Source organism: Drosophila sulfurigaster, chromosome 2L, assembly GCF_023558435.1.
Source record: "Drosophila sulfurigaster albostrigata strain 15112-1811.04 chromosome 2L, ASM2355843v2, whole genome shotgun sequence".
Classification (NCBI taxonomy): domain Eukaryota; kingdom Metazoa; phylum Arthropoda; class Insecta; order Diptera; family Drosophilidae; genus Drosophila; species Drosophila sulfurigaster.
In genome coordinates, this window is record NC_084881.1 from 14,266,413 (window position 1) to 14,291,296 (window position 24,884).

The following is a 24,884-nucleotide window of genomic DNA, read 5'->3' on the forward strand; positions in this document are numbered from 1 at the left end:
ATTTGCATTTAGTTAATTAATTGAAGCGGACGTTCGATTAACAAATACAATTTAAGTTAAAACCCACAAAACTGAAGGACTTAAATCAATAAAACAGATAAATATGTGTAATAATAAATTGAACATAACAATTGCGAGTAAATAAAAGCTAATTTAGGTTAGAAACAGCTCCGTTCAATAATATTTATATTGACATTGATATATTTATTCAATAGTTTCAATAAAATTCAATAGATTCATTGAATATGAATTGCATATTACGTATCTCAAATAAATAGCGGACTAATGTCGGCATTTACTTAGAAGAGTTTACTCCTATGTACATACACATAATGCTATATAAATGAATGCATTAAAGGTCATATGCGAGTGTGTGTTTGTGCTTAAACAAATGCACTTATCACTCGCAACCGTCGCAGTTGCATTCGCACTGCAAAATGCCCGCATAATGCAGAAATGTGCAATCTGCATTTAGTTAACTAAATACATACACGAATGAGCAGTATGATGAAGAAAGGAGGGGAGCAGAGCAGGGCAGACACAGCCGAGGGGTGGTTGGATGAAATGGAAGATGGGAGGGCAACAACAAAAAGGCTGCACCTAAAAAATGACGAGTCCATTTTGAACAACAACGAACAAACTGGACATTCACAAAAGCACTGAACCAACAAAACGACAACTGTGAAAAGCTGCCGAGGCCGAGACCGAGGCTGAAGCTGAAACTGAGGCAGAGGCAGAGGCAGAGACTGGGCTGATGGCCAGGTTGACTCCTCCAGGGTTTAGCCATCGTCGGCATCAGCGTTAGCGTCATCGTCATCGTTCTCGTTCTGAGTCTGGGCGTGTGCACCTCGTCGACTCTCAGCAATGGCCTGGCCCTGGCCACAAAAGCTGAGCAAATATACACACACACAGCTGGATAGAGATAGAGATAAACAGGCAGAATGAGAGGGAGAGAGTTGCGTCCGAGTAAGCTAACAGCAACTGACAGAAGGGCAGAAGCGGGGGTTTACAAAGCACTCGGCAAATTGCGAGCACAACGAGCAAATGCAAAGCTTCAAAATAGCTGCAAAATGTGCAAAAAGTAAAAGATATCAAAAATGCAAATGCGATGGCAGCAGCTGGCAATGACAGATAGAGAGAAGGCAGAATATGTGTATGCATAGGTGTAAGTGAGAGAGAATAAAAGAGGGAGCCAGAGTAAAAGGGACAAAACTGCAGCTTATAATTTATGAATCAAATAGATATCAAATATGTATACACATTCGAGTGTACTAAACAAGCAAGTTATTTAAAGTTTAAGCTGCTAAAATATTCGAAAATTTCAGTAATCCAAAGTTAGTGTTATATTGATTTAAAGTTATTCTTCTTATCTACTATACGTAATATAATAAATAACTTCATTGCTACCATGTGTAGTGTTCATGTGAAATATAAGAAATTAATCAAAATAAAATAATGTGTTAAATAAGCAAATAATTGATTCAATTATCATACAACTAGCAAAGACTCTAAAAGAATTAAACCACGAAACTATGGCTTAAAAATAAATTCCTAGATATCCCGGAATATGCATTAATACCTTAAAATATCTCAACTTTCTAGTTACCAATATCTGTAATGATATTAAAAATAAGAATTAAAAATAGGAAAGGAAAGGAATTGTGAGTGCAAAGGTAGAATATATTTGATTAGAAAGGTAAATGTTAAATTATATATTGCGAGACAGAAAACTAGTAGCAGAAATTTAATCAGACTATGTAATAACTATGTAATATAGATGTGTGAGAAGTTGTAAATGAGAATAGAAATAGTACTATTCATAATAAGGATTATACAATAGGAGGACGAATAGTGTTATTAAAAGTAAAAGTAATATATTATTTCATGCAAATTTGATTGGAGTAATAACAGCAATCTCCCAATAAAGAGGATACAATATTAATAATACTCAGTTGGTTAAAATTACTCTAGTCAAATACATTCTTGTTGCTGCTGAATAAGCTAAGCAGCATCTGCCATTAGACTAATGCATCCTGTGTAAAGGACATTTTATATAGCGTCATGTTATTTGCCTATTTCCGCGACATTTTAGTTATAATACAACCAAAATGAAGGTAGAGGAAAATAAAATTGACAGTCGCAGCTCTTGGCATTGTCGAGTTTGTCGTCCTTAGTCCTTAGCTTGTGGACCTGTCATCACAGCTTGCAGTATCTCTTTTTGGTCTTCCCCCCTTGTCTCCCTGGGCGACCCAGAACAGTTGTGCTTTTGGGTGTACAAACTGCTCAACTGCAGCGACGTTGCACAGCCAGAAGCAGGCGAGGATGTGGCGCGACATCCTTGGCGATGCCATTTCAACGTGGAAAACTCCAAGAGCAAACAGTATCAAGAAAGCCGTGTCGCGCACTGCAATATCATCAAAACGGAATATAAGATTATATTTACATAGCAGCAGTGGCAGAGAGGGAGAGCACAGGACGGAGAACGGATGGGCTAGAGGTGGGAGATGAGCAAACAAAGACGCTGATAAAACGAAATGCCAAACGACAATGGAAATGCATAACAAAGAACAGGATCAGCAAGAGAAATGCTTAAGGGTTGGTGGGCAGAGGGAAGGGGCAGGGACGGGAGAGGAGAGGAGAGGAGGTGGGGCAATGGACAAGTGAAAGAGGCAACGTCAACGCTTTCGAGTGGACGACCAGAGGCGCTGCCATTTCGGTGTCTGGCTGCGCTTCTTGGCAGCTTGGCAGCCTGGGAGCAGCAGCATCTTCTGCCAAGAGGAGGGGGGGCGAAGAGCGGGGCTCAAAAAAGGGAAGGCTCAAATCAAGTGCGAACAGAATACGGCCAAGTTTCGGTTGCCACTTTGCACGGCCACGTAGCTGTTGCCCCAGGCAACACTTTGCCCATCTCTCGCTCTTTCTCTCTCACTCTCTCGCTCTCATTCAGTGGGATTCACTCTCTCATTCGCATGCATTCATCTCACTCACACCCAGCAGTGGCAATGTGTACATAAATATTTTAGGGGCGGGCTCAACGCAACTCTCCTCCGCAGGATATTATTCCAATTCGACATTTTGTGTGAGATTTCATAATGCGGTTGGCGTCGCTGCCCGCGTCGACTGCGCCGTCAGTAACGTGGCCCATCCAATCTGAACGTGATGATGAAGTTGCCTTTGCCGTCGTCCTTTTGCCTGTTTCATCTCTCTATTGCCATCTCGCTCGCAATCGCATTCGCAGCCAGCAGCAGCGCAAGCCATTGAGTTAGGGGTTGCTTTTCCCTCAACGTTGCACCCCTCAACGCTGCCTCGCTGACTGACGAGTTTGCTCAGTTCACAGGCCCAGTCAGAGTCACACACACACACTGACACACACACACACACACTCTCAGACTCACACTCGCACACTCTGTCAGTCAGCGAGTCCTTTTCATAATTCTTAAGGCCATACGACGTCGTGTTTGCCTTCATTCCGCTTCGGTCGCTGCTCCTGTGCTGAACGTTGCACGTTCTTCGCTCTCTACGCGTTAACAACTCGCTTTGAACAATTTCTCGATACGTTGAAATCGCCAAATAACAAGTTGACAAGTGAATTTTGTGCAAACAAATATACAAAAATACCAAATAAATAAATAAACACTCAATTGTTAAATACTAGTTGCGTGTGTTGTATGCTGTGTCCAAGTGCAACTCGAACATATTTCCTGCATCTCTCTGCTACGCGTTGCTTCGCGTCGGTGCAGACACAAATTGGATACCTTTGGGCAGCATCTAAATATGGTTTACTTTGTACGTATCTATGCCATAGCTCAGCTAACTTAATATATACTATAACTAAGTAAAGCCGACGGCTTTTGTTTGGAAAATATACTTGTGGATTACATTTAGATTCATTTGTATCTTTGTAGTGCAATAACTGGATGAAGTTAGATAGATATTTATTTAACAAAAAAAGATTTTTTATTATGGAAAAGTATAGAATAGTTTTCACTTAAATTTTACTAAATAGTACATAAGGATTCTTAAACAAATATTTCAGATACATTTGTGCTTTTGCTTGCAATATTTGTTTTCACATTTTTAAATGTTTTTGGGAAGCATTAAAAGATGTAAACTGATTTTATACCTATGTTATCTATGGATTAACTTAAAGTTTTCTCATTTTATATTATTTGAAGCATCCTTTTTTTAACTCTACTTGTTATTTAGTAAATGCTTTTTAAATATTTTGAATACTTTTTTTTTAATAACTGGTTCAAAAAATATAACAAAATGTAAATATTAAAAATATATGAAAATGTCAATATACATTTATTTATCACTCGAGTAATTTTATTATTATTTTTATACTAGAGTGATAATTTCCACAATTCTCTGCTATATTTTAATAACAAATTTAACTTTCACACAAACTTAAATGCCTAAAAGAGAAGTACTTCAAATCATTTAACATTTCACTGATTTCGGACACACATTCGTATTAAATGAAAGTGGCCAGCCGTCAATTGAAGTGTCTGAGAAGAGTGTTAACATTAATACGCCCCCATTGGGGAGTTGAGACAAGGGAAAACTTTAATAGAATTAAGAGTACTTGGAGTAGGGCAATGGGCAATGCAAAACTATTCGCATCAGAGCGCAGATCGCAGCTGGCAGGCAAATCAGTGCTACTTACTGAGGCGTCAAATCAAGTTAATTAAAAACGGCAGCCCGCAAAGGGAAAGAAGCCAAGGAGTCGAAGTTGGAAACCCGCAACGGATGTCGCGCATTAGGAACACTTGAGGAAGCACACATATAGTACTATATGTGAAGACGGCGACCGAGACTCGACCTTACACTTGCAGCCAAGTGTAAGCAATTTAATGAGGTGCAAATAAAAGCGACGACCCGCGCCAAAAATGAATAATGCAGAATGCCATTGGGATCGCAAGATTGTTATGATTGATTTTGCTTATGACTGGCAATATGCTGCGGTCTCAAAGAGTTGAGCTGAGCCATTGAGCCATTGTTCTGGTCTAGTCGAGTGTGATCAGTGCACGGGTTAAAAACACAAATATCTCAATCATATTTTTCGTGTAATTTTTGGTGGTTTTGTTTTAATTTGCAACCCGCTGACTGGGCAGCCACAATGCCAGAGCTCGTGTGGCAATGGGAATGCAAAATCGAAATTGTATATCGATGGCACGCCCCTGGGTTTTGTTTGTATTGCGATTAAAGCGCGATTAGTGACGCTTGAGTGGACATTGCATTGATCATGGGGCGTATGCTCGATATTAATTGATAACCCGTTGCTTATTTGCATACACGCAACTTACCTTTTGTTTTGCCCACTTCTATTCTTTGCAGAGTCCGCGTGGCATGCAACCGTGTAGTCCATCGGGTGTAATTGCAATGATGCCGCCATCGAAGAGTCCCATCATGGAAACAGCCGCCAGCGACAGCAATCAAACCAACAGCACGGGCAGCAATCAAGCTGACACCAAGCGCTCCTGCCCCCTGAAGTTCTCCATTGCCAAGATCATGGAGCCCGACAACAAACAATCCTCGACGACAACAATGCATACGCAACTCCAGCAGCAGCCACAGCAATTGCATATGGAACCAGAGGATGAGCAGCCAAGTGGCGCTGAGCATTATGCGGACTCCGAGCGCTCCTGTAGCCCAATTGAGGTGACTGGCGATGATGAGGAGCCAGCAGCTGTTAACTACGATTCGGCATTCAAGAAATACGTGCCCGGCTCCAGCTTGATTAGCGCCGCCTCCTCTGCTGCCCCCGCCTCCGTTGCTGCCACGGCCTCCGCCTCCGCGGTGCAGCAGTTTGTGAACACACGCCACCAGGAGTTGCTCTCGCAGTATCCGCTGCTCTACTATGCGCCCAATCAGTTGATGTGTGCCGCTGCTGCCGCACAATATGCCGCACTCACAGCCCAGCAGCAAACGCTGGCAAGTGCTGCACATTTGAGCAGCTTCACTGCCTCGTTGAATGCCACGTTGCATCACTCGCAATCGTTGCGCCGCAACTTGGGGCATCCGCTGGCCGCTGCTGCTGCCGCCGCAGCTGTTGCACAGTCCCAGCAGCAACAGAATCCAACTCCAGCGCTGCAACAGAGTCTGGAGAAGTCGCCAGCGCGCTCTGTGCAAGCGCAAGCTGCCGCCCAGCAGGCAAATCTGAAGCGCAAGCGTTCGCCACAAACGGAGCTACGCACGCCGCCGTTGCCAGTATTGCCACTGCCCTCCTCCTCCGTCTCCTCCTCGCATCCACGTTCGCGGTCGCGTTCCCCGTCACCACATGGCTCGTTGGATGACAGCAGTCCTGGTTCAGCGAATGGCGGCAAACCGAAGACATTCTCGTGCTTGGAGTGCGGTAAGGTCTTCAATGCCCACTACAATCTCACCAGACACATGCCCGTGCACACTGGCGCCCGGCCGTTTGTGTGCAAGGTATGCGGCAAGGGTTTCCGCCAGGCATCGACGCTCTGCCGGCATAAGATCATCCACACGTCGGAGAAGCCGCACAAATGCCAGACGTGTGGCAAGGCGTTCAATCGCAGCTCAACACTCAATACGCACGCCCGGATTCATGCGGGCTACAAGCCGTTTGTGTGCGAATATTGTGGCAAGGGGTTCCATCAGAAGGGCAACTACAAGAATCACAAGCTGACGCACAGCGGCGAGAAGGCCTACAAGTGCAACATCTGCAACAAGGCCTTCCATCAGATCTACAATCTCACCTTCCACATGCACACGCACAACGACAAAAAGCCGTACACTTGCCGTGTGTGCGCCAAGGGCTTCTGTCGCAACTTTGATCTGAAGAAGCACATGCGCAAGCTGCACGAGATTGGCGGCGATGGTCTCGACGATGATCTGCCGCCGGCCTACGAACGTCGCCGGGAGTACACCAGACGCGAACCACTCTCCAGCTTCAGCCAGGCGAGTCAATTGACGCCGGACAGCTCCTCGGGCAGCATGTCGCCGCCGATCAATGTGACAACTCCGCCGCTGTCGAGTGGCGAGACCAGCAATCCTGCCTGGTCACGAACGCCGTATCAGGAGTCGGCTACTACAGCGCCCGCTGGGCATTTTCATCATCATCTGCAGGTGCCGCCGGCGGCACTGCATGGCGACTATCCGAGCAGCTCTCCATTCCTGCAGCTGCCACATCCTGCCCAGCATCATCAGCAGCCACCGCATTCCGTTCAGCAACAGCAGCAGCAACGCCTCTCGGCTGCAGCGTTGGAGAATGTGCCATTCATTGCGAAAGTGTTTTGACAGCGATACTATGCCGACAACATGGCCAGCTGCACTGTAGCATCCTCGACCGCAGGAGGAGCCAGTGGCATGCACCGAGCCAAAGTGGAAGAGACCGCAGCAACTGCTAGCAAGGGCAACAATGAGCTGTTGCTCGATTGACTGCAGCTTGTCTCGGCTGTGGCAGCAGTCAACAACACAACCACAATTCCAGAGGTGTCTCCTGCACGCCAAGAAGAGGAGGAGGAGCTGGCCAGCGATGACGACGCTGCATCGCCGGAATTCAGCTCCACAACTTTGGGCAGCGCTGTGCGTGCCCTGAATGGACTCTTCTAGAGTGACCCCGAGCTCACAACCAACCCCACCAAATGGTTTCAATTTAACCTGTGCAATATTACGAATTATCTACAGATGCAACTACGGTTACAGCTATAGATACAGTTACATCTTAAAGTCCCCACAGAATTTGTACAATTTGTAAATAGTTAATAATGTATGTATTTAAAAGTGTTTCATGTGTAGTTCATTATAATCGCATATATGTGTATGTACATTTCAGCTAGATAGTACCTAAATTTAGTCAGTTATTTGTTTCTGCATTTGCGAATTGAAATCACTTGCAGATTTGATGAATTTACAGCAAATTACCACTTACGATCAATACTTATTTATATATGTATAAATATATGTATATGTGTGTGAGCTAGTTAATAGAGTGGCAAAGAATTTTAATTGTTTAGCACTTAAGTGATATTATTGATAATGTTTAAGCAATAAACCAAAATTCTTTAATATAAATGGTTGCAAATTATCTTTTTCCAAGCAGTGATCCGCAATGGGATTGCAATGTGGGACAAAGCGAGACGGCATGTTTGTGATTTGCCAGCCGTGCAGCGTTGCCAGACTGTTGCATTTAGTTGACAGCTGCAAGGCTGTAGGTGCGAGAGACAGAGAGAGTGAGGGTATGAAGATGGAGTTATATCCCTAGCACTTATGCAAATGGCTGAGTCAGAGCAGTCCACACACTCACACACACAGCAGACATACACAAACACTGGCAGACGTTCCCAATTTAAAAATGCAAATGAAATGCCGTCGCTGTAATGAAAACAATTATTGCCGCATTTGCGTAAGAGGCGCTTTAACGGGCTCTAAACTGTCAAGCAGTGAAAGCAGCTAACCTTAATTAGTGGCGAGCTCAGTGCGCCCACTCAAAGCGACGCACAAGCCCCGCCCATATTTGCATTTCGCTTTGATCTGTGTGGCAAAGAAAGAGGCGGCGCAACTGTCACCAAGATGGCGCAGCAGACAAACGTAAGAGTCTTGAGAGAGTTTGCATTGAAAATTGAAACATAAGCGTGGACTGAGAGACAACAATTGATTTGTATACAAGTAATGCTAAGACATACAAGACACTCATTTATTTATTTGGAATTATCAATAATATAAAAAATGAAATATTTTGGGTAATTCTATCAGCGAACATTGGGTGAATATTATTTTTAATATCAACCTGTAGAACCTGAAATTCCACAAGGGAAATACAAATATTGATGCATTCGATTGATATGCTCAACAACTCCTTTAAAGTGACTACAGGGTATAACTGCAGAAGTAGTCGCATGTGTCGCCACTTCAGTTGACATTTCATTCGCCCCTTTTCCTCCCTACCTCGCTTAACACACCCGCCAGTCTTTTGCTCTGCGGCATATGAATAATTCAAGCGAAATCAAATCAAATGGGAACGAAAAGCGAAATCAAAAAGCAATGCTTTATGCAAATGCAAATACGAATGTGAACGTGAATGCTCTCTCTATGTACGATGCGACGAGTATGCACTTTCAGCATATGCCTAAGCATACCGCCCACTGACAATCCCACCTTCCAGCTCTGTCTCTCTCTCTTTAACCTCACTTGCCTGTCTAACTTGACAGCAAGAAGCTTTTATTTTGACAGTGCGAAAGAGTGGGGAGAGAGACAGAGAGAGACCTCTACACTCACACACACATACACTTGCTCTCGCACTCGTTTCACTGATGACAAATGGCGCCGAGAGCTTTTGCCCAATTTCAACTGACTTTTGACACCGCCTTGCGGCGCGGCATTCTTTTGAACACAGTATCAGAGCACAACAGTTTGGAAGTTGCTGCAAGTTTGCGATGATTTCTATCAGCAGCCTTGACGAGAAGGGCCAACCCCCAATTTTTGGTTCGTCAATGGTCCTTCAGTTGTTGTCCTGCTATGCTCACTGTTGTCTGTTGTCGCCTGTCCGCGCACTGATTTGTGATATTCCTTTTGATGTTTACTCAATGCACGCCCAGGCGACCATTCGAGAGCCTCTCCAGCTGTCCGTCCGTCTGTCTGTCTGTGTGTTAGCCTGCCGCAGTCGCCATACGAGGCAAGTACGTGCCATCATCCGTTTGGCCAGCATGCGACATTGACACAAAACCGCCTTACTTATTTGGCTAATTGAAGTCGCACGCTTCTCCTTCATCACTCCCATTCTACTTCCCACTCCTCACTCACTTTCCACTCTATGCAGATTTACGCAGATATGTCGCCACTTTTCGAGCAGCGAGTCTTCTTCCGCTGTCACTTCTTTGTTCCGTCCTTCGATGGCGATGACGATGGCTTTCATTAGGCTAATTAGTCGCATTGACATGCGATAAATTCGAATTAAGTGGATAACTTCCTGAGCAGCCAAACTGACAATTGTTAATCTAATTAATAACAAGATATATTGAAAGCCAAAGCTAGAGGAGGTTCGACTAATCAGAATACGATAAATATAGTATTTTTGTAATTTATTAAATATAGTTATAAATTTAATAAATTTAAGTAATAATTAAATTATTCAATTAAATTGCCTTCAAAGTTATTTTATTTTTTTTTCAATTATTTCATAACAAGTTAGTGTTGTTTAAAACTATTTGAACTGAAGCAATATATAAAATAAGTAATAATCATTTCATGTACTAATTTATAGTAATATTTTAATTGAATATAGATTTCTAAAGTGCAAATACATTGATGATAAATAATTAGGCAATTGCATTTTATTGTCAATATCAGAAGAGTTTTATTGTAACCAAATGCATATACTCAAAATTTCGTTCTTTTTCCAATACACCAGTAACTAACAAAATATTTGTAAGGAAATAGGAATAATAACAATAATAATAATCAGTCCAAGGAGTGTGTTTAAAAGACAACAAGTCAAGACAATCGCCATTGTTGTGACAATATCAAACAATGTCTGCTCCCATTCTTTGTTTCTCGATTAGAAATCAAATTCACAATCATATTTCATATTTTGCATTTATTGTTTTTAGTCTGTCCAAGGCTTGTTTATGACTTCGCAAATTGTTTATGCCGCCTAAACAATTCCACAGGCGCCACAATCACAAGAGTGTGCCCCCAAACTGCTTTGGCTTGCGCATCTCACATAATTTACCATATTGATAACTATATTTTATTTTATCGGGGTGCAATCTGTGCCACGCCTGCGAGAAGCAACAACTCGAACACGAAACAACACGCCTTATTCAGTTATTCAGTCTGTCCTTAGAAATGAGAAAATAAAACAATAAAAAAAAATGATAATCCAATTCCATTGTTTAAGATGAACCGCAATATTGAGATGCAACAAATTTGCAGTGTCGACTGCGCTTATCACCTACAACAATGAGACGCATAACGAGAGCGGGAGTCCTTGCCGAAAGGACAATGGCAGTACTCAACCCTCAAGTGTTTTGGCGGCGCATTCGAGCGTAAATTGCAGCGTAATCTCTTCCGGATATGATTACGCTCTTAAGTGATCTGATTCAGACAGCTGGACAGGACAACCGAGAACATGCCTGACATTGTTGCTGTCAGCTCTCATCGCTCAACGCGGCTAAATGCTGTGACCTATCAGCTTTGTATCTGTATCTTTAGCTCGGCCAGAGTGTGAGTATCATCTGAATTGTGCAATATGTTGTGATTATAATTTCTTAAAAAGCTAAAGCTGCATTTTCTTTTGAATTACAAGGGCTGTTTCTACGACAACGACAACGACAGCGGGTGCGGGGACTCCTAAGCAAGTAAGTATTATATAATGTATGTAAGTATCTTTTGCTGCACCAACAATGTGCTGGCGAAAAAACACTTAACACCGCACGGGGCATCCTATTCTTCTTCTCTCTGTGTCCCTTTCGGTACCCCCGTCTTGCTGAGGCGCATATGAGTATTGGCATTGTTCGTAATTGTTGCGTTAATTGTCGAGGTGACGACCCCTCAACTAAGACACAACTGTCATCGCATCAGCGAACGGCGAGCAGCAGCAGGTGTAAGAGTATCTCAACGTTCTCAGTGCTCTTCAATGAGAATTACAGGCGATTATTTCTCGGAAGTGGGGATAATGTAAAGACATATGTATCATATAGTATACTGAGGAAAAAGAGAATAGCCGAAAAGTTATGATGTTAAAGTTCATGTCAAAAGTAGCTTAAAGGATGAAGAGCAAAGGATGAAGAAATATCTGAAACTGATATGTATGCCCCGAAATACTTAAATTAAAACTAACCCAAATTAAGACAATGTTCAGTAAAGGGTCTACACACATTTCAAGCTTCAATATTTACAATTCCATCTGCCATCAGTTCCTTTATATATTCAATATGTAAAGTAGCTTTATTAATATTAATTTTTAACATCTTTCGGTTTATTGTTCGGCATTTAGGGGTTGATTTGGTGTACAGTTTATTATCTATTGTATTGCTTTGGATATAGTTGATACACCCTTGACACCTTGGAACAATCCACCCAGTCGACTTAAGCTTTTATGCATGAAACAGGTGAACAACTCGAAAGGGGGAAGGAGAAAGGTCAGAGGCGGAGACAGTTGTTCGATTTCCCAGACCAGACCGGAGCAGAGCAGAGCAAGGCAAAGCAGACGACTGACAGCATCAATGTAGAGTGTAGAGTGTACAGTGTACTATATAAGGATGATGTTGATGATGATGTTGAATTGCGGATGCTTGGCAACGCATTGAAATGCATTCAACTTAATGTAACGCGGCTCAATTAGTTCGGTTCAGCGGCTTCCAATGCAGATTCCCAACGATCTGGGATACTCTTGCTGCCTGCCATCATTGTCGCCTGTTGTCGTCGTCGTTGTCCTCGTTGTCGTCCTTCTTCCAATTCCTCTTCCTCTCTGGTTGGTGTTGTTGCCGTCGTCAGCTTTATGTCAACTTCTTATACGCTTATTCACACCGAAGCACAAAAACGGCACGCCCCGTCAAACAGGCAGCATCCGGAGCGGAGCCATAGTCTCGATGTGATGCTCGTTTGTGCTGCCTGACGAGTTATGAATATGCTTCGTGAATACTGCGACTACTTCTTGCGTGACCCGCTTGATGCCGGCTTTTATTCACTTTTCAAGAATTTCCACACCGAATACAGCCATTGCATCCAATTGTAGAATCTGAACTATGGTCATTAAAACATATCACATAATGTCATATAATAGAAAGAGCTGGAGAAACCCTAATTTATATTCATATCAAATTAAAAAAATAGCTCAAGAAATATACATTTGCATTTACTTTATTTTGCATAGTTGAATTGCTTTTGCTCCACTGTGCAGCCCTATCTCTCATTACGGCTTCTTGATGGCGTTGGACTTCGAGAGCTCCTGGCGCTTTTCAGCTTACGAGTTAATGGCATTAATTAGTTGCACTTAGCAGCGCAAAAAATACACTTCAACGTGTCGGAGTATTCAGTGAGAAACTATTTTTTTTATTGTTTGTAGATGTGTTTGTTTTTAGGTAGTAAGAGTCAGCAGGAATCGCACTTGCAATAGCTTCCTTTGTATATTATAATTATGCGTTTAATTAATCAATATACTATCAGAAATAAGAATTTTAATAAATAGTAATTCTTGAGTTCGTTTAGGATTTATACAAGCAATAAATAAACCCAGAATTTAAATTAAAATGTTTAATAATTATTAAATATTAAAGTGAATTAAATTTGGTGCTATTAATAATTTTATTAATCATGTGTACAATTAATCATTTACATTTGCCTCAAATCTAGATGATTAAGAATGAACATACCATAGATATAAAAAAAAGGCATATGGCTGCATTAAAATTCCTGCTCAATTTATGATTATTATTACTTTTTTTATAATAGTTTACAAATACGCACAGTTTCCACCATTGCCTGCCAAAGTAAAGGACTTAAAGGGCGCGGATGTTGTTGTCGTGGTTGTCATAGTGTGTGTGTGTGACACCCCCAAAGAGCAGTGAGCGATGAACAAGGGGCGTGTCTGGCATTGGCAGCTTATTGAGTATATTTCGTACATAACTTTTTGCCTCGCTTTATGATTGGGTCGTGTCATAAATTATTCATGCAGTTCGTGTGTCAGACAAAGACAGGGCTAAAGAGCAAGTGAAACAGATGCACAAAAAGTGGGGTGTGCGTGTGTGTGTGTGTGTGTTAGTGAAGGGTTCGTTACCCCCGAATGGATGTCTTTTCAGTTTTTACAGTTTATCAATAGACTCTGTGTTGAACTTTCGTTATCCAGCGCACAAATTAGAGCTAACTTGTTACCAATTAAAGGAACTCACGAGCTAACAGGTGAGCAGCAGCTGAAAAAGGGCGCAGAAGAGTGGAAAGGGGGATGGAGTATTCGGGTGGGTCTGCTGCCTAGTTCAATATTGACAAAAGTTAATTGAAGCTCAATCGTTTGGGGCACTGTATCAATGGCAAGGGCGCACAATGTATTTTCCTTCGACTTTACAATAAACTGCACAACTAAACCTGGCGCTTTCCTCCTCCTGTTCCTGTTTCTGCTCCTGCTCCTGCTCCAGTCAGTCGCCAGTTCGTAGTTGACACGAACAAAGCAATGCCAGGAGTTGGCCCAGTCAGGTCTAACGCTGTTATCGACTCGGCGATTGCCACATTGAATCGCACACACTCACACCCACTTAGAGAGCTCGTTTTGAAAAGTTTAAAGCAAGCACACACACTCCCACAAGTAATCACACACAGGAATATAGGACTCGGAGCGTGTCGAGTTGGTCACCTGCTGCGTTGGTCAGTTCTTTGACAGCTTTAATACGCTTTAATTGCTCTGATACTTCACGTGTGATTGGCAATCTATGCATTTATGTTGTGTGTGTTACATATTCAATTATTGTTCACTTGCAGCAGTCATTATAATTCTCTAGCAGGACATTGGACAAAGGGAAGTAGGAAGGTACATTCTATATATGACTGGCGTGATTCAAATAAGAATAAACATTATGTGTAAGCTTTATGTTGCTATAATTCTTCTTTGACTGAAAGTTTGTTCAAACATTTCACAATGAAACAGAAATAACAGAAAATATTTTGAAATGTGTAACAGATAATCTGTTTTTATTTGGTTGTAGTTGATAAATTAATACACATTACTCTGCATTAGATTATTGCATACTTTTAGGAGCACATAATAAAACGATTTAAGTCGATAACAAAATTAGGCTAAAATCGGCCATATCTTGTCGAATTTTAAAGGGATATATATTGCTAGAATTGTAATGACGAGCCCAATCGATTGGCATCAAAAAATTTTGGGTCATCTAAGAATCAAACACTTGTAATTTTTTGGTCTGCGGCTCAAGAGAAAAAAGGTAAAATTTGCGAATTACAGGATAACTCGAAAACCACAAGGACGATTTGAATGTCTTTTGTCAGGATGATAGGTCCCATGAAGGGCTTTCGTTTGACACAGGACTCGCAAGGATCAGACAGGACATGTCCGAGATATACACTATTTTCTGTATTCAAAAAAGTCCTTGTAATTTGGTTGCTTGCAGGACATTCTTCCTTGTTAGTATTTCAATCGGTTTGTATTAGCTAGAGCTATCCTTGTACCAAAGGACATCGCGATCGTTCTTCAAATGGCCGAGATACAGTAAATTTTCAGAGTTTTTGACAATTTTCCATGCCTCCCCCTTACAAAATTTTCGGCCGAAATTTTTGAGAAGATCTATAAAATCATTTAGAGCCAATCGATAATATTAGCTTTCCTGATCACAAAAATACATGTCCTTGCGATATCCTTCAGGATTTGAGTGAGATATGTCCGGTAAAAGAATGTCCTTTTCCGAAAATAAGCTAGATCTTGGACAAATCCTGCAGCATTTTCAAAGGACACATATTGCTGTGATCGCAGAGACGAACTCCATCGATCTGCATTAAAAAATATAGGATTGTCTAAAGTAGTCATTATACCAAAAGTATTTGCATTATACATACATATGTACATATTATTACTGCGCCTTTGAGATAGGCAACACTTTTTTAAATGTTTGAATAAATTTCTGTAATGCTGCTTGTTGGTGATTTCTGTTCGCCTGGTATTTCACTCGACGATTTTGTACTTTTTTGAAGTTCACGGTCGCTGTAAGAAGCCAATATTAAATCTACGGGTCTATACACCATAGTGAAGTGTTACAATATTTTCCTCCGGATATCAGTGAAACCTCTACCAATTTCTCACTTCTGATTTTATTTTTTACTACTAAATACTATATTCATTTAAGAATACTTAATAAAAACAATTCTATAACTTATTCCTCAAGTAGACCTAGCAACATTAGAATGTATAGGAAAATCTGCACGACATCGATGTAAATGCACAAGGCAGCGACGATGTAATCTTCCTCGCTATATTGGTTCTTGTGCCCGCCGACCATCATCTGGACATCGTAGACCAGATACATGGAGAATAAGAGGAGGCCGACACAAACGATGATCCAAAGCAAGATGCGAGATTGTACGAAAATACTGACAACGCCCAACAGGACGAGGACGAGCATCAGTATACATAAAAATGGACCACAACCCGTGAAATCCCAAGGAGCAAAAGCGGCGAACAATGCAAGGGCTATGCAGACGGCAGCAGTAATGCCTACTGCTGAGAGAATCTAAGAGTGGAGCCAAGTGTAAAGAATGAAGCCTAGAAAATGAATCTAGTACTCACCTGCATCGGATCATAGGCGAGGCAGCTAGCGCTAACCATAATCGACATGCTCACAGTGCAGAGTATCAACAGTATGTAATTGATGGGCACTTTGCGCGCCACTTGAATGTAACACATCAGCACCATGGAAAGAATCATGAATATCCCAATGGCAATAAACGTAATCCAGATGTGCTCTCGCAACCATAGATTGGCACTCTCCATAAAGACAAAGATGCACGTAATACCCGCAGTGATCGCCAGTTGAAACTGCCATGAATCGAGTTGATTCCCTTTATTTTGGTGGACACAATGGGCGTATACGCGATTTAAGTACTTACAGCCAATATGCAGCACACTTTCGAAATGAATGCACGTCTAGAACTGTCATCTTCAAAGTTGGGATTATCTTCGACACGTGAGCGTAAATTTTGGCCAAACTGCATGGCTCGTCTTTATATTTAAAATTTTAGTTGTATTTGTAAAAAATTTGACAGTCTAACTGAGAAAATGAGGCAAGTAAAACTAAGGCAAGTTACTGCAGAAAAACCTTGCACTGATCAATAGACCAAATAAAATAGAAGTCTCTTGTACAGCTCATTTCATCTTGTGCCATGAATAAACATAAAATTATTATTTATTATATTGAAATTTCACACAACAATTAATAAATCGCATTGTTCTCATTTAAGTATTTAGAGTGTAGTTAACTAATTAGACATTATTTGGTTGTTGCCGCTACCCAACATTGATTATATACATGATATGTATGATACGTGTATATAATTATGTAGATACTAGTTGCCATAAAAGACTGAGGCTGTTGTTAATCATCCTTCAATCAACTTGACAGTTAAATTACGCGTTTAATTTAACAACAAGTTGTCAGAGGTGTGTGTGTGTGGGTGTTTAATTAGTAGTGCAAGTCCGAAGAAAATAAGACAAAGCGATTTTTAATATTTTGAAAAATTATTATTTATGCTTTCTGTATTATTATTTCGATTAAATTAGAATGATTTTCGATTTTAGTTGTTGAGGGGTAAGTTGCAGAACTGCTGCACTTAAAATATCTTTTCTTTTTTTTGTTTGTTTTCAATCTTTTTCTTTCTTTGTGGTTAATTTGTTTTAATACATTTGATTTAGTTGTAAATTATATAAGAGCATATATTTAAAGTTTAATACATTTTAAATAGGGGTGTTTAGTTTTAGAAATTGTTGTAAATACAATCAAATAATTAACTACTAAATTACAGAACATACTCGTAGTGCTATTCAAAAATTGTATAATTATGGAAATCGTATTTTGCTTTCAAAGATTAATTAAATATCTGTCTCACCATCATGGGGATCATCATATATATCTCTGTGTGTGTTTTGAGTAAATAAGCGCCATACAAAGGTATTCATAGATACGTGTGGGAGGATATTTTATAAATTGGAATACGCAATTTTGACACAAAATTTCCATCAATAATCATTTGCATTTGGCCAAAAAATGAAAGCTAATAGCAAAAATAGCGACAAACAAGAAAAAAAAAATGGGAAAATATATATAACGATTCTCTTATACGATTCTGTCATGCCCGGCTTTCGACTCGACGTGACGCGACTTTCGACTCGTCTCATTCATCTTGGCTTAAACTCAAATAACACTTAACATATACAAAAATAATGATTACTTAATTCAACTTGACACGCTACGAATTGAATTCAGGCTATACAAAAGTGATTTACCTACAAATTAAGGCCAAAATCAAACACAAAATGCACGCGTACACACTCTCTCGAGAAACTTAAGAACTACAAGACTTCGACTTAAACGATATATAATATGTATATGTGTATAGTAATTATAATATGATCATAATGAATAAACTTTACAATAGCCGTTAATGCGTATGCGTTTTACGTAATTGCAAATTAGTTGGTGCATTTATTTATCTCTCTCTGTCTCTTTGTTAGCTGATTGGATTTCGTTTTTTAATAAATATTAGTTTGTTTTAGCCCATTGTGTTGTTGTTGTGGTTGTATTTGTTGTGTTCTTGTTGTCAGTTAACCTATTCTATGCGCTACACACTAGGAGTTATTCTCACAGTCATCGGGTTTGTTCTTGGTGCGTAAATTACTCAATAGATCGGCACAATTATTGACCATCATCAGATAGTCGCCATTATCCTGTTCATGATTGATTCCCCCTCCATTGTCACCTCCTCCTCCTTGTATTCCTCCGCTGCCAGCATGATTGCTGCCTTGATTCGAGAGCAATCTTTCGTTTTGTCTGCAAAATAGATTTATTACATTAATGAATTTTGAATTAGTTTTACGAATTAGTTTCTTCTATAATTACCTGTTGTAAGTGATATTGCCTAACATGTTGTGGGACATAATCACCGCATTCTCCAGCTCTTTTAGCAGCAGCGAGTTCTTCAGATTCGCGTGCAGCTTCATTGCCGCCTGCGTAGTCGTGTAAAGCTTATTGATCACATTGTGTACTTGGGCCTCAGCTGAAAAGCGATAAAGAAACATTTAGTTAAATTACTTATTTATTATTTTTAACTCAATGTATAATTGTCATTAATTATATTTTAAATTCAATATCTTTTATATGCAATATAATAATTGCTAGGTAAACTTTTCCCTCTTCATCAAACAATATGAAAATTTGGAAAATACAGAGTCCTTTTAGCATATAACTGCCTAAGTTGAATATGTGTAATTATGAAATAGATTTAAAGTTATCTTTACTTACGATCTTCCCCATCATAGTCCTCTGCTCCAGCGACTCGCTGCTTGGCCACATTGCCCGGGCTGTTGACAATGAGTTTAGTCTTATGATCGAAGCCGAGGTTGCGTGGCCGAGGCGGCACCACAGGCTTATTGCTGGCCACATTGTTGGGCGTCTCCTCGGAGCTGGAGTCATCTTGCAGATTTGTGCCTGACGAGGAAAGTAAAACCAATTAGTACAAGATTCAATTGATTTGTGATCAAGTCAGTTACCACCATTAAAATTAGGCATCTTGCGTCGATTGCTGTTGGTGTTGTTGCTCTTGTTGCCGTACTGTCGATTGGCTGCTGCAGAGTGTCGAAAGGATAGAAGAATGGGAGTTAATCAATGCCAGAGATTAGTTTTAATTACAAATCTTACCAATGGGACCATTGTTGCGATTCTGACCATTGGCTGCGCTGCGCAGACGATTGCTGTCCTCTTGTTCCGAGTCGCTCTATAGTGATAGATAGATAGTTATTCATATACACAAACTCTTATACTGCAGAAGTGTTTTACTTACCGCCTGATTTAGCACATTCATGGAATTGCTGGAGGCTCCCAGACCGGACTTGCCTTGCAGGCTGTTGCGTTTGCTGGTTGAGCGATTAATGTTGCCATTGCGATGCGGCGTCGCTGCCTTCTGTGAGCTGCCATTTGACTTGCTGGCTGTAAATTTGTGAAAGATAAAACAGAGTGTTAGTTTACAAGCATTGAAGAGATATAGAGAGAGGAAGAGAAAGTGTCGCTTACGCTTGCCAAAGTTGCCCATGTGCAGATCGCTCAAGGAGCAAGCGCGACGAATCGATGACGACGACTCCTCGATGGGCATGGGATTGAGCATTTTAGGATTACCTGTAAGTAGGCGTAGACAGTTATCAGTTGAGGGATCAAAACATGCCAGGACAGACACGGGTGCGCTAATCTATCAGCTAATGCATGTGGAAGTGTGTTCAACATAAAAGCTAAGAATGCAAGAGATTGGAGGGTGCAACAATCGCGAGTAAGAAACTGAAAATAGTGATGTATGTTTTTGTGTGTGTGTGTGGCACAACAGCGAGAGCAGCAAACCTTCCATGTCCTCTAGCTGATGCTTGTCATCGTCAAGATCATTGCGATCATCATCCTGATCGTCATCGTCGGCTATCACTTCTCTGGCCAGCTCTACATCGTTGCCGTAGCCAAAGCCATCAGCACTCTCGAGCACATCGGGCAGACTGCAGTTGCGTCTAATGTGCCTCGCATAAGCACACAGATCCGCATCTGGACCAGGCTCCAGCCCGGATTGCTGCTGCTGTTGCTCGTCGTCGGGAGGATCATGCGAACGTGCCAACATATCAAAGTTCATGGTCAGACTCTTGACATAACCCTTCTGCTTGGAGTTGCAGGCAAATGGACGCAATCGCGTTTCAGTTGCCAAACGAATCTGCTCCATTTTTCGCTCCTCCATGGCAATCAGTTTCTCGATAATATCAATCTTGGCCGCAATATTCTGACACTGATGGCTCGTCGAACTCGATCGCTCCGCATTGTCCATGTTCTTCTTGTGCTTGGCTCGCTCCTGCTGCCGCTCCTGTTGTATCTCATCCACCACAGCCTGCAGCTGTGGCTTTGTGTAAAGCTTAAGGCTCTGCATATGCTCCAGATTCTCGGGTGCATTGCCATTCTCGGCAAAGTACATTTCAAAGCTGCGCTCGCCACCATAATCACTGGGCAGACTACCCACCACTGCAGCAGTATCCAGCTCCATTTCAGTCTCTTGTTCGTTGCTGTTGCAAGCGTTGCGCTTCGCACTGGGCGTATACTTAATCTGCGAGACCGTATTGAAGCGCACGCTGATCTTGGGACGCGTCTTCTGACGGACACTCGTTGCTCGACGGCCGCTCTCGCTGGTATCAAATCGCGATACCTTCTTCAGGCAACTGTGTGTGGCCAGGGCGCCGCTGCTTACCGAACTCCTCATCGCTGGCGTGGATCGCTGCTGAGAACGTTGCTTCTCGCGTTCAAACTTCTGCAGATTGTGCTCGAATTGACGCACAACGCTGGCAGTTCGTGAACTGGATACTGGCTGCTGTTGGTTCTTCTCCACGCTGCTGAGCGTCGACACAAGATTCTGCGGCTTGGCTGGAATGGGAGGCTTTGGCTTGAGTGGCTTGCGCACAAACAGTGGCTCGCCATTCGAGGATCGTGTTTGATTCTGCGCAAGTGGATTTGAATTGCGTTGCTGCCGCTGCTGGGCAAAGTCTGTGCTGAGACTCTTGTTTACGCCCGAATTGTATTGCTTGTTCTTCGAACGCATTGTGGGAATATGCTCCACAGTGGTCGGCGCCTGAGCGAGACGTGGATACGTCTTGGAGTTGGGCAGCGGTTTAAGAGGGTTTAGATTGTAGCCTGTGACATCAAAGCTGTCGTAGGTGGCCGCTGTTGCAGCCGCCTGCTGGCGCATATAGTAATCAAAGCTGCCATACGCGTTGGGGCTGTTGCCGTATGACTTGGAGACGGGTCCATGGAGTATAAAGTTCCGTATGCCCGCATGGCATTGCATCGCCTGTATCGGACGCTGCGGCGGCTCAAGCGGTGCACTCTTGCAGTCGCTTTCGTCAGAGAGCACACTCTCCAGGCTGTTGCAATAGCTGCCGCCATCCGAGAGCAGCGACTCTTGGCTGAGCTCATGCGGCAACTGGCCAGCGCTACTCAGGAAGAAGCTGGCGCTCGAGTGGCGTTGTGTCTCCAGGAAGCGTGCCTCCTCCAGCCGCTGTTGGGTGGCCGCAAACTGCTCCGGCTTGAGGATGTCCGACAGCGAGACTTTGCGCTCACACTGATAGATCTCGCGATACACATACTGCGTCGTGTACTGAGTGCGTCCACGTGGCGGCGTCGAGGCTGTGGGCGTCGAATCGCCCGTGGAGCCTAGGCCACGCAGATTCGCTGGCATGGAGCAGGAGTTGGGCAGTGCTGGCATCTGCATGGGCAGATCATCGAGATCGCCATACTTGCGTGTGATCTCATCGATCATCTTCTCGGTGTCGGCATGTATCATATCCAGTATGGTACGTGCATCATCCGCATAGACGGAATGACGCTTCGGCTCCACGGGCACCACACGATGATGATGATCCTGTTCCGCCGACCATTCCACTTCCTCGTGCACCGGCGACACCGGGCAGGATTTGTAGTGCTTGAGTATGCTTGGCGTGCGTCGATTGTTGCCAGCCGGATTACGCTTGGCAGCGGCGCCTAGTCTGGGGGCCGTTTGTGCCGAGTAGGGGCGCGACGAGGGGGCATTGCTGGTGGCAAAGGGCACGCCAGGAGGCGGATGTATCTGATGCACGCCCACATGGTGTGGATAGGGCGGATAGTGCTGTTGCACCTGCCGCATTGTTTGGAAATTCTGTTGCAGCTTTGACTTGGGTGCCGCACAGTTAAAGTATTGAGGTGCCAATTCCTGCTGCTGCTGCGGAGGAGGAGCAGTTGGCTGCTGAGGGAGTTGAGGCGACTGCTGCGATGGCTGTGTTGGGTTAGCTCTAATACTGTGATACTGTGAAGGTTCGTGGGAAGGAACTGCTTTGGTTACTCAACAAAATTACACGGCAAAAATGATTAGCATACAACAACAAATTTCGATTATTCATGTTACCAACATTATATGTCATTACCAGCAGGAGAGCAATTTTTAGAGAGAGAGAGAAAGACAAAAAGAGAGAGAGAAAGAGAGAGGGACGAGGCAAACAACAAGGTGGCAAAAGTAAATGTCGAATTAGCCTACAGTTCAAAAACACACACATTGGGAATAGTTCTTCACCCCTTGGAGGGGCGAATCTGCAACTTCACTAAATGCGAACTAATTGCACGTGCTTACCTGGCTTCGAGTAGCGCGATGCTCCAGCACTGCGAGAGCCATCCAAATTGGCCGCCAGACTCAGATCCGAGATGCTGTGGCTGCCTCGCAGGGGTCTATGGCCGACCTGTTGGGTCAAACAAGAGAGAGAGAAAGACAGAAAGAGAGAGAGTGCGTTAGTCAGCTGTAGTTACGTGAGCGAATAGTTAGCTCAGCCAAAGTCTTAAGAGGCTGTTGTTGTTGCTGTGGTGGGTTTAGCTGTTAGCAAGCGCGCATGTGGTGAGTTATGCTATTTCAGTCTTCGCTATGCTGCGATTAGTTTTCTATTTGCAGGCACAAGTCTATTTTTAGCAACAGCCCAAAACTTGTCTACACTGCTGCAGACTCCTCTTTTGGGTCTCTTTCCAACTTTAATACAACAAGCATCGGTGGTTCAGTGGTAGAATGCTCGCCTGCCACGCGGGCGGCCCGGGTTCGATTCCCGGCCGATGCAAAACAATATTTTTTATAATTTTTGTGACATTAATGTTGATCGCTTTGCTACAGATTATTATTTTAGGTTAATTGTAAGATGATATATACGTAAATAATAAGAATGTAATATGTTTACTTTTGTTAGGTTATGAAATGCATAAATTAGGAAATTATTTAAGTGAAATTAGAAATAGAATATCTTTTGTTTGGTGAAAATTGTATGGCTTTTTGAAGTGGTTGTTTGTTGTTTTATAAAATACATATGAATAGTTATTTTTGTTAACAATGTTTCTTCATATTGCAAATCTGATTTTCCTCTAAGCAAACTATTGTTTTAATTAATTCATTTCATTCAATAACTGCGGTATACTGGATTTTTTATTGTAAATTTATTTAAATATAATATTTTTTTCACATCAATGGAAAATCCTTCATTAACGAAAGTATATAATAATTTTAGAATTGAGCTTATGCTCTTGTAAAATGTCAAAATATGTAGAGCGCGAGTTGATGCAATTAGTGAATGTTAAATGGATTAACAAGCTATTGCTGTTTAAGCCCAGTCGCAAAGGGCGAACAATTCAATTGGTTAGGGCCTAATTAGGCAAAATATGCAATGGCAATGAAGCAGAGAAAGACGTCAAAGGTGAGTGAGTGAGTCGTAAAAGCGTTAACATTAACGATCAATAAATAAGAGATACGAATTACGAGAGCAACTCGTAGGCAACTCAAGTGCTCACCTCAGCTATGGCATTCAACTTTTTAATGCCATTTTTGCGCGTGCCCTAAATAGGAGTAAAGGGTTCGAGTGTAGAGAGTGTGTGCAAAACAGACACCAAAGCAATGATGCAACACATAGAGAGGGAATGAGGGAATAAAACATAAACATAAAATTAAAAAACAAAAAAAAACACAAGAAAACAAATCAAAATTGAGGTAATCAAAGAAAAGTACAAGTCAGAGACAGATTGAATGCTTCTCTTTACTCACATTCTCTAGCTGCTGTTTGACCTTGTTGATGACCTGCAACAGCTCCTCCTTCTTGGTACTCGTGTATGACTTGGTGATGGTTGGCGGCGCCGCAACGCCTCCCTTGCCATTCTCCGTGTTGTGCTTGGCGCTGATGCTGCGACGACCTGTCAAGGGATAATCCAGGCAAATCCCCCAATTAGTTAGTGATTACATTCCATCTTCTTGATTACTTACTGGTGGCACCGCGTTCCAATAACAGCCCAGGTCCTTCGGGCAGCGCCGCATGTAGAAAACTGTCGCGACCCTGCTGCAAATTCTCCGAACTGCCGCCCAGCGTTGAGGCCAAGGAACGCTCTGCATTCTCCGCACTTGGAGTGGAGCCCTCGTCCTCGGTATCCGAAGTTCCGGTGCCTGTGCCCGTGCTGGCTGTGTGGGTGCTGCCATTGCCGCTGGCGGGCGGCAGCTGAAGTCCAGATTTCTCGAATTTCTGCCGGCGCACCGACTTGCGCAACTCGTCCTCGTTCATGGCGGTCACCTTGAAGTCACTGCAAGTGCAATAATATATTTAAAATAAATATAGTTACTAAAATACACTCCCT

General features: G+C 42.4%; 4 protein-coding genes, 1 long non-coding RNA gene and 1 other non-coding gene across 6 annotated transcripts in view; 4 read left to right on the forward strand and 2 right to left on the reverse strand.

Annotated features, from left to right (window-relative positions):
• The window catches only part of LOC133845254 (uncharacterized), a 29,329-nt gene extending 18,003 nt beyond the window's left edge, over window positions 1-11,326 (forward strand). The window contains exons 3-4 of the long non-coding RNA XR_009894719.1: window positions 10,865-11,190; window positions 11,273-11,326. This is a non-coding gene — a long non-coding RNA (uncharacterized LOC133845254). The remainder of the gene's footprint in view (window positions 1-10,864; window positions 11,191-11,272) is intronic.
• Window positions 1-24,884, forward strand: part of LOC133836007 (neuropeptide-like 4) — a 135,485-nt gene that overhangs the window by 51,228 nt on the left and 59,373 nt on the right. The window lies entirely within an intron of this gene.
• LOC133845245 (fez family zinc finger protein erm) lies at window positions 3,464-7,993 on the forward strand. Its single transcript, XM_062279651.1, has 2 exons — window positions 3,464-3,783; window positions 5,338-7,993. Exons 1-2 carry the CDS (start codon window positions 3,772-3,774, stop codon window positions 7,261-7,263), a joined length of 1,938 nt encoding a protein of 645 aa, XP_062135635.1. The 5' UTR covers window positions 3,464-3,771; the 3' UTR covers window positions 7,264-7,993.
• Window positions 15,756-16,767, reverse strand: LOC133835338 (protein lifeguard 1). The gene is made up of 3 exons (XM_062265348.1): window positions 16,579-16,767; window positions 16,259-16,507; window positions 15,756-16,202 (listed from the first exon to the last, which is right to left on the reverse strand). Exons 1-3 carry the CDS (start codon window positions 16,681-16,683, stop codon window positions 15,846-15,848), a joined length of 711 nt encoding a protein of 236 aa, XP_062121332.1. The 5' UTR covers window positions 16,684-16,767; the 3' UTR covers window positions 15,756-15,845.
• The window catches only part of LOC133835337 (uncharacterized), a 31,213-nt gene continuing 23,637 nt past the window's right edge, over window positions 17,309-24,884 (reverse strand). Inside the window, 12 exon segments of the mRNA XM_062265347.1 lie at window positions 17,309-18,515; window positions 18,585-18,741; window positions 18,987-19,172; window positions 19,235-19,309; window positions 19,383-19,458; window positions 19,525-19,670; window positions 19,755-19,856; window positions 20,073-22,562; window positions 22,861-22,966; window positions 24,054-24,098; window positions 24,304-24,449; window positions 24,520-24,830. Coding sequence (XP_062121331.1) covers window positions 18,314-18,515; window positions 18,585-18,741; window positions 18,987-19,172; window positions 19,235-19,309; window positions 19,383-19,458; window positions 19,525-19,670; window positions 19,755-19,856; window positions 20,073-22,562; window positions 22,861-22,966; window positions 24,054-24,098; window positions 24,304-24,449; window positions 24,520-24,830 — 4,042 coding nt within the window. The 3' untranslated portion in view covers window positions 17,309-18,313.
• Trnag-gcc (transfer RNA glycine (anticodon GCC)) lies at window positions 23,262-23,332 on the forward strand. The gene has a single exon. It is a non-coding gene; the product is annotated as a tRNA-Gly (tRNA).

Coding starts and splice junctions, on each gene's coding strand:
- LOC133835338 (XM_062265348.1), bottom strand. CDS start 16,683: ATGCAGTTTGGCCAAAATTTACGCTCACGTGTCGAAGATAATCCCAAC. Junction 16,508..16,578: donor AAGTGTGCTGCATATTGGCT/GTAAGTACTTAA, acceptor GATTCATGGCAG/TTTCAACTGGCGATCACTGC. Junction 16,203..16,258: donor TCGCCTATGATCCGATGCAG/GTGAGTACTAGA, acceptor CTCCACTCTTAG/ATTCTCTCAGCAGTAGGCAT.